At 34.1% G+C, this 9,981-nt stretch overlaps 1 protein-coding gene across 1 annotated transcript; it reads right to left on the reverse strand.

The window, feature by feature from the left end:
- Positions 1–297: 297 nt before the first annotated feature.
- On the reverse strand, positions 298–8,528 carry LOC107872980 (prolyl-tRNA synthetase associated domain-containing protein 1). Its single transcript, XM_016719666.2, has 13 exons — positions 8,295–8,528; positions 7,317–7,392; positions 7,023–7,082; positions 6,895–6,948; positions 6,724–6,784; positions 6,441–6,517; positions 4,001–4,050; positions 3,813–3,895; positions 2,860–2,930; positions 2,597–2,753; positions 1,235–1,371; positions 1,039–1,140; positions 298–612 (listed from the first exon to the last, which is right to left on the reverse strand). The coding sequence occupies exons 2-13, from the start codon at positions 7,353–7,355 to the stop codon at positions 547–549; spliced, it is 957 nt and encodes a 318-aa protein (XP_016575152.2). The 5' UTR covers positions 7,356–7,392; positions 8,295–8,528; the 3' UTR covers positions 298–546.
- Positions 8,529–9,981: the final 1,453 nt, after the last annotated feature.

Genomic DNA, 9,981 nt, shown 5'->3' on the forward strand with positions numbered 1-9,981 from the left:
GGCAGGATATAATCTCTTGGTATACTTATTTGTACTATATAACATAGCAGGTTATTATATATTAAATTTTAATATTTCTATTATGATTATTTTCTACAAGTGTCGAGAGATGGTTTCACATGTCCATGTCTCTCTCTCACACATGTTAGAAATACCAACTGATATTCCACGTGTTATTTAGTCTTCCTCTTCAGTAATAATTTTGTATATATAATTTGACTAATGATCAAAACAAGATCGAAACACGTTACCTGATAAATATGCTTATCTTGTACGTTACGACATCGAACGGAAGTATACACAGTTGAAACGTGTATTTCTTGATCCTCTATCAAATCTCAAACAATAGCCCTCTATGTGAATTGTGATGGCACAATAAGGTAGAATGGTTTGTGAGTTACTAATGAAAGACGTTTCGACTTGCACAAAATACAACGGAACAAATTGCACTTCACAATTTTAGCCATCACTTGAATCGGATCACGACATCAGTTTTTCATCGGATGCAAATTAAAATACAAGACAACAAGCAAGCATATCTCAAAGTCACTTTGCTTGATGACGACTACCAGCAGAAAAACCTTCAGAATACGCAGTGTTCTTGAACATTGTCTGCACAGATAAAAAGCTATAGTGAAAATAGCATCTATTTAGACGAACTCATCTTTTTCCTTTTATTTTCTGCAGCAAAATAGCGCGAGCATGAGTTTTTTTAAAATAACCCATCCTATCCAAACTTGCCATTCTATAAACTACTTTGATAGTTTTGGCTTTGAGAAGTATACAGCAAAATCCCAGTTACCAAACTGACTGCTTCCATTAACATGATGACTAGAATATTTTAACATTATGACTTCTGTTTGACTAATGCATCTGTTAGTAGTGAAATAAATTATGTCTGTTAGGATAGACTCTCCTACCATTCTATTCAATATATATTTGCCTGTCGATGCTTAAATATAAAATTTGAAAACTGCATGAATGTAAATCATACAATATGTCATCACAGTAATGAGAAAAGAGCAAGTAGCTACTCACAGCTGAGCTCCGTAGCTCTGTCGCAAGCTTTTTCATAATTTTATCTGATAAGGCTTCTTCACCAAGTTTCTCACTGGATTGCTTTGCATGCTCCTTCGTTATCTGGATTTGTTTTGGATACAAATTTTAACTGGTTACATTTCTCAAATCATCACAATAAAAATTTAGTTGTGAGAGAAGTGTGTCATTCACTTGCCTCTGCAAGAACAAGAGATGACGTCCTCTCTATGAAGTTTTCAACAAATTTTTCGGGATCAGCAAACGTGTTTGATAAGCTAACTCCATGTGATGGTTTCTTCTTCTGCACATCAGTTGATGGCTTAACTGCTTTAGCTATTTAAGTAGAAAGAAATATAGATGTCAGTTTCTTTCATGTATTCACAATCACATCATATTACAGTTTGACAGATTGATTTGTTTGAAACAGTTCCTACAACTTGATTAAGCAACAAGAAAATTACAAATTTATAACCTCACCACGCTAACTTGAGTTTAAAACAGCAAATTAAACTCTTTGCCGGCCAATTTGTGAATAAGGATCTTATGATGTTTACGTTAACAAAAAAATAAGGAAATATTAACCAACTGTATCATTTGATTCATTTCCAACTTATGCTTTCTAATTAAGTTGGTCAATTGTTCCTTTGATTGTGCTCTTTTGTTGCTGCTAATATATACACATAAAACTTGAATCTGCAATTTAATATGCAACAGCAAAAAGAACACAATCAGCTTTAATGATGTTTACTTAACAAAAATAAAAAAAAATAGAGGAAAATATTAAACCAACTTTATCATTTCATTCATTTCCAACTTATGCTTTCTAATTAAGCTGCTCAATGTATTACGTTGAATAAGTGTGATATATTTAAAAAGAGTGGAGAGGTTCGGTTATGTTGGGTGGGTTGGGTTACGACTCGTTCTTCGACCAATCTTGACCCAAGCAAATTTTGGTCGGGTTGGGTCTTGATCCGATAACTAATTTGACCCATCTCGACCCACTTCCACCCACCCATTTGCCGTCCCCAGAATGGATCCATTGGCACCAATTCATGGTTGAACTTAAACTAAACCACTTTAAATAAGCCTTTAGTTCCTGAGAATATCTAATTGGAATACAATCACATACAGTGTCAAGAACCGCCATTGTCGTGTAAAAAGTGAAGAAAAAATAAACCCCTATTGGAGGAAACCGTTAGATAGACACCTCAACAGTCTTATCAACATTTTGAAATTAACCTTCAAGTGAAAAGCTCCTGCAAATCTCCCCTCTTTACTAGAATGTGGGCAGAATCAGAGGGTTACTTGAAGCAGATATGGAAAACATTCCTCTGTGCATCATGTGGACTATATGGCTAGAAATAAATAACAGATGTTTAGAGTAACATATGCAGATGGTTTTGGGAACTCCACGAATCAAATTTCTTGGAGATTTGGATTCTCATTAGATAGGGTACAGAAAAGGATAATTCTGACCATCAACATATTATAAGATGCATAAATTTTGTTGAAATGCAATACTGCAATCGGTGAAGCATTAACATCAACAAAAGTTTACCTGAAACTCCAGTTGACTTGTTATTGACAGGGGCATGATTCATGTCAGAAACTTGCGAAGGAGCTGCTTTGTCTGGTTGACCTGATATGGCAATTGCATCAGACGGAACAAGAGATGCTAGATCAGGAGGTTGATCCTTTCCTACTGGAGGATTAGCCTTAAAAGTGGGGAAAAAAGTTATGTAAGAAACTGGAGCAAAATCAATTTCAGATGATTCAGTGATCGAGCATATGAATTCAGCCAAGCAATAGATAAAAGATCACCTCCAGGTCAACATAGGCAGGTTGCTTTCCAATGGAACTCAGAAATTTATCGAGATCACGAGCATTAAGAGCTGCAAGAAATATCTCACTTACATAACCATAAACCAGACAGTCAAGAATGTAAATGCAAAATTCACTATAAAGTTTAGAATTGATAATCTCCAATATTCTAGTTATGGAAAAAAAGACAGTAAATTTTGCATCTCTCATTAATATTTGAATTAACTTTCTAATCCAGCATAGAAATCACATGTAATGACAACTTACAACATTACCCCGCGAAAGTTCAAAAAACGCATTATGTGTGAGAAGTAAGAGAATCAGGGAGAAGATTGAGAGAATGCATCAAGAAAATGTGTTGCGCCTGGGCTATTTTTTATATTCAATCTTTTCAATGTATATACTACTACATGCTGGAACTCTATATACACTTATTACAATCTAATGCTCTCTCTTACAGAAATCATATGTGCGGAGATTGAGAATATTTTCTATGACAGAGTGACAATCACTTTCTATGGTTTGGACCTCTCCTGAAACATTGGATCTGGTGCAATGTAAAGTGCCAGTTGATGCACACAATTTTCATATGATCAATCTCTGCAAACTTCATTCTTTGTGTAGTCGTTTGTTCCATCTAAGTTCCCAAGTAGCCATCACCATGACTCCATGTTCTTCTTCTACACTAAATTTCACAACCACATTTTGTTTCTTGCTCTTCAATACATTGAATTACTAATATGTAGAGTTTTAAATTACTTTGATAGCATATGTATCGCTTTCTTATACTTACACTTCATGGTTCTGGGGTACGTTGTTTTGCTATGTGTACTATTCCAGAATATGTGATTTCAGAAGAGAAAAAAAGCTTAAAGAATTTTTTTTTGTTTTACTAAAAGTTCTTGGATGAGGATAATGAAAGTGGAAATCTACCATAAAGTGGACCGTCTTACCAATTGTTGTATCATTAGAGAGTGGGTGGAAGAAGCAGCATCCCTGAGATTTAAATCCTTGATCCAACAACAAGGAAACACACCTTGGGAAAAGGAATATCAAGTTATCATCTTAAGAACCGTTGACATAGGATAATGGAAAACATCAGAAATTTTATTGTAGCTTAGGAAAAGAGTGAAATGAGTACCTTGCTGATTCATTTACAAGTGCAAAAGGGGTGACACAACCAAGCGGTACCTGGCATAGTAACGAAGAAAACTATTAGAAGGGCTTTCTGGAAAAAATTAAGCAGTTGGCGAAAGATACAAGAGTAATGATTCTGATTTCTCCACAGCATCTTCAAGCCAATAATGTATAAGTTACTTGTTAAAGAAAAAAAAGTTCCACTTCAAAAGAATATCCTTTAAGTTTGTTGCAGAAGTACATCACCAGATTTAAACAATATTTCCTCTACAAGATTTAAAACAAACTCAGCATCTACAAACCAGATATTAAAAGGCAAGGAGCTATCGTTCATGAAGGACCAGATATTAAAAGGCAAGGAGCTATCTTTCATTAAGGAGGTTCTTACCATCCAAGGTTTCTTACTTTCCAAGGTTTTCAAGAATGAATACATGAAAATTTCAAAGTAGGAAATAACTTTTATAATGCAATTGTGTTGCACTACTTGGTAGAGTTAAACAAAAAGGTCTAGACAGAGAAATTCAAGCACTAAAATTTGAGCTTATTACTACCCAGATGATTTCTTCATTGACCTTGGCCATTGATTTACCATGAGACAGCTCATGGCAAAATTCCGGTTAAAAGAGCAATACTATTTCTACAAAAGAAATCCCTAAAAGGATAATCAGTGCATTTCACTTTGCACGTCTGCAAGCACTTAGGAAGGAGGGTCTGGAAAACCTCAAACTAAGCATGCCATGATCAGTTACACCACCTATGTCACGTGGACTCGTTATAACAGTGAACTGAGGTATCATGTAAGTCTTAAGTCTAGCATATATATGATACACAGTGAAAGATAAGTTTTAGAATCAATTGAATACTTTGAAGTGATTTGCTAGGACCACAAATGAATTGCAACCTTATGCGAGAAGAAGAAGAAAACTTGAAGTATAAAACAACAGTTTCACTATCTGTTCCATGTCATGTTGAGAATATATTTCTCATTTCTGTCAATATGGGATTTCTTGGTGACTTATTTATTTTCTCATTTGGTCTGGTTGGTGCATTCCCCACTTGTGATATTGCACTGGGTAATGGGTATGTCGTTGTCGGTCTGGTTAGTACATTTGTGCACAATTCTTGTGGATCTGTATTCTGAACTGAATAGGAATCTTTCACATATTAAGCGTTGATATTTCAGGAATGCTATCTGAGTTCCGATCTTTGTGCAGGTATGCTAGTGCAGTAAAGAGAAATCAAGAAGATTATGATGCACTTTATAATTGGGCACTGGTTCTTTAGGTAATTTGGTTTCTCAGTTTTGTGGACTGATTGTTTTGCAATTTTCTTTTGTCATCCTAAGCAAGCTTTTTCTAGGAGCGATCTGTAGACAAGGAGAAAGAATGTGAGAAAGAGAAATCCTATTTTCTACGCATCAAAGGATCTGAATCTTCCTTTTCATAGATATTGTTCGTGGTTCGATAATCCCTCATTTTGACTTTTATTCTTTGCTTGAAGGGGCATGCCAAAAGTATGAGGAGGCAGCCCATCTTTGTCCTACGCTGAATGATGTATGTATTCAAAACCTTTTAATAGTCTCTTGATTCTTTTTACAATTCATATATTTAAGGTGTAAATTTGTGGAAGTGTAACTGGTCTAAGGCTACCTTGTGATATTGGATTGAGTACTATTTACCTGAAGATCAAAGTAACTTTTTTTTTTTGGATAACAGTGGTGTCCGGGCTAGCTTGCGTGCCCTCGACTAAATCCACGGGATACCTGCCACCTCCCACCAGCAACGGGTATCAGGTTTACCTCTGTTAACCTAGGCTAGAACAGATGGGAAGAAATCACCTTTTATTGTCATATGTATTAGCTTTCTATTTGATGATTTTCTTTTCGATATAACCTTTTAATTATTCTCCAGCAGTAAAACCCTCAACCTTGTACCGAATTGCAAAGTTAATACCGTATTGTTCACTTCCGTTGAAGTGAATCCTTTGGCATTGAGTTGTAGGAGCAATAGGTATTGCTTGTAGAAGTTCCTATTCTTAATATTGGCATACACCCACTCACATATGTATAATATCAATATATAGTCAAAGCATTATAACACAGTACAGAAGATTGGTAAAGATTCCTTCAGCTTCTGAACAAGGGCCCCTGATTCAAAATTTAGTTGACCTATTTTCCTTTTATTCTGTTCCAGTTGACTCCTTTCAAATGGCAAAATTCCATCTTCGAAAAGTAACATAAGAAAGGATAATAGTGCGTTGTTTCAGATGGCATGTAGCAGTTATAGAAAAGGCAAAACAAGTTCTAAAAACTAACAATACGATACAAGAACATCCAGAAAACCAGGGTAAGGGGGAAGAAACAGCACATAAAGGCATACCATCATCTGAATCAACCAAATGCGGAACAAAAAAGAAAAGGATAACACATAAGGAATTTGACAAACCTGAAGTACTTCCCCAAGTGCTTCTTCAGGAGCCATTCTTAACCCTCCTTTTCCCAAACCAAGCCTCTGAGACAAAACTGCTCAGTTTCAACAGAATGCATAGCATCCGTTAAAACCAAAATACTTCAGATTTACATAAAATGGAGATAAGGCATGTAGCATAATGGCAGTCTCTACTGGTACACAACATGTGATCACTGATACTCTGTTCCTACACACCTCTCTATATAAGATAAATTATATGACATTGTCCCAAAAGTAATGGAAACTAGACAATGGATACCTTTCAAATCTACATTGGTTTTTGCCAGTGCAGAAACAACGTAAAACCTATGTTTCTTATCCTGCATCAGAAGTAAGTTATGCATATTATATTTAGCACATGAACTTGAGTGGATTTAAGTTGGAGCTACCAACTTCTTTTGAGGAAAGAAAAACAAGAGGTCTGTCATACCTTCAAGAATAAGTTTTTACTCAATGCCCCATTCAGATGCCCAACATGCTTTGCCTGAGTGAATGAGAACTTAAAACTCTCATCGAAATGGATGAGCAATTAACAAGGATGCAAAAATGTTTACATACCTGTGCTTCAACTGTCAAAACAACTGGGTGTTCATGTTTGGTGAAATCAATTTGAAGCTCCTAAAAAGAACACAAAATGTTGATTACTTACAGTGAAATTCTTGCTAGCATAACATCCCATCCTCAAGGATGTTATGAATGATAACATATTCAAGTTATCAACAAAAGATAAGATGAGCTATCAGTACTTTGCAACAACTTTTAACACTGTTTTTTAGTAAGACCCTCTTGACTTGGAATTAACAGTTCCAAATTCATATAAAACAACTAGACATCTGCGGATGCAGTAGGAACCTGTAAACGGGCAAGCAATTGCTCCTTAGTATAACCCATTTCACCTTTCTAGAAATCTTCTCTACAAGTTCACTCTCTGCAAATAACACCATAAAAATTATAGGAGATATTACAACAACAACAACATACTCATTGTATTCCCACATGTGAGGTTTGGGAGGACAGAGTGTATGCAGACCTTACCCCTACCTTATGGAGATAATGAGGTTGTTTCCTGACAAACATTGACTCAAGTAACACATAACGGGGCAGTTACAAAGGTAGAACAAGGCATAGCAAATAAGACATAAAAAATATTAGAGAAAGCATAACAGGCCACAGAGTGCAGAATAATGTGATAAACGAAGCACAATAAACAAGAAGTAGTAGCAGTACAAGAACAATGCTAATACGAGACAACCCTCAACTACCTTCTACCTCCTTCTATCCTAATTTGCGACCTTCATATTCTCTTATCTAAGGTCATGTCCTCGGTTAACTGAAGTTGCACCATATCCTGTCTAATCACCATTCCCCAGTACTTCTTTGGCCTACCACAACCCTATGTAATTAATTACCAATTAACTCTGATCAAGATTTTCGGCATTAAGTTAATTGATCTCAATTCTCAAATACTTCATATTTTATATCTTTATTCTCTTTCTCCATTTCTCTTGTAAAGTACAACTTGTCAAATTCCCCAAAATTAGATCATTACACCTCCCAACTTTATCACAAAAAGTGTATACTCTACTATAAATGAAAATATCTCTACATTAGAAGTTTCTAGAAAACGGAACAGTTATACTCAAAAGCAGAGTACTACTCGACTTCGGAACAATTATCACATGGAACCAAATAAAAGAAAAACATATTCTCAAAACATTCACAAATACAAGACAGGTGCGCGAAAGCTGGCCCGACACTGTAATTATAAAAAGGTGAAATAAAATTCACAAATACAGGGGTTAACAGGCTGCAGTGGGAAATGGAACTTACAATTGGATTTCGCCGCAAGGAAGAGACTGAAGAAGGGCGAATCGCGGCTGAGAAAACTTGCCAAAATTTTGATTTGCCGTTTCTTATTAGTTTTCTTGCTTAAATAGTCCCATAAGTTCGAGTGTTTGTTTAACTTGGTCCTTTAAGTATAACTGAGATAAGGACCAGTTCTAGGTTGACATTTTGGTGCATTTTTAGTCCTCAAGTGACGGATCTACGAAAGAGTTGGAATATAGTCAACCTAAAATATGCTAGAAAATATATGCATTTTTCATATTTTATAATTAAAAATACTAACACAATTAAAATCTGACAGAATCCGAAGAGATAAATAACCAACTTAATTAATTTAGTTTTCTTTTAGTAAAAAATTAATCCAAATCAAATCACGAACACCTCTACTCACACTTTTCTCTTTACTATTTTTCCCTTTCACCATTTTATCTCACTACTCTCGCTCATTACTAACCCATATTGGCCAGCGCAAATATTATTATAAATGATTTAAAACTAAATATTGTGTACTCACATTTGCTTTAGTATTAGGAGTTTGAAACGAAGCTCTGACATCAATATCGATGCTATGTGAAGAATTAGTGATGGAGTTATATCAATGGAGTTGTATCGATAAATTTTCTACAAAGATGAGAGTTAAAATTGATGGTACAATTGTTCATTATTTTAATTTTATTTGGTGTGTTTTAAGGTAGAGGGTAATTAATTTAAGCTTGAGAGATAGAGACCTTTACATTCGAGGTACTTTTAATTCACCAAAATCAATCCATCTACAAGTTAAGTTAATTAGGACTAAATATTTTATTTAAATTGACATATAAAAATCTTTAATCAAATTATTTATCCAATATATCCTACAGAGATATTAATAAAAACATGTTTCAGAGAAGGAATAGATACACCAATAGAATTATACCTAGCAGAAGGTAGAATTATAAAACCTATAGAAAAAAGTATAATAACTGTCATAAAAGAAAATTTAATATACCAAAAATTTAAATTAATCAAATAATAAATTAATAGATCCAAATATATACTACTCATATATACCACTTTCGTAACTTTAAACAGCATAGGCTCTGATACCAATTGTAGGGGGTGCGGATAACTTGTGTAATAGATCTATTATATGGTAAATAGATCTGCGGATAACTTGTGTGGTAAATAGATCTATTTATAAATACTATAGATCTATTTTTATTTGTGCGTGGATATTTCTTAACTTCTCTAAATATTTTTCTTTTTCTTTTTATTTTGAGTTTATTTATATTAGTTTTATCGATATTCATATCTTGGGGGTGATTATATGGTAATTAGTTAAATGTTTTACTATAGTATTTTTTATCTTTTTCCCTTAGTTTTTGTAATTCTTCTATATTATTTTGAAGGCATTCTAAATATTCTATATCTTTTGTTTCAAAATATCCAATTAGATTATCTTTCATAAGTTTTTCTAATACTATTATTTCATCCATATTTTGTCTCCAATATTTTAAATATTCATAGTCTATCATTTTATCCTGTAGTAATTGCAGAGTTACAAATTTCTATATAATAATTTATCCTAATTGTACTGTAATGTATATCTAATTCTAGATTTTCAATGCTATTTATTATCTTGTGTTGTTTTTCTCGTAGCGAGTTTTTTAAATTATATAAACTATCACATGTA

Source organism: Capsicum annuum, chromosome 6 (assembly GCF_002878395.1).
Source record: "Capsicum annuum cultivar UCD-10X-F1 chromosome 6, UCD10Xv1.1, whole genome shotgun sequence".
In the NCBI taxonomy this organism is placed as follows: domain Eukaryota; kingdom Viridiplantae; phylum Streptophyta; class Magnoliopsida; order Solanales; family Solanaceae; genus Capsicum; species Capsicum annuum.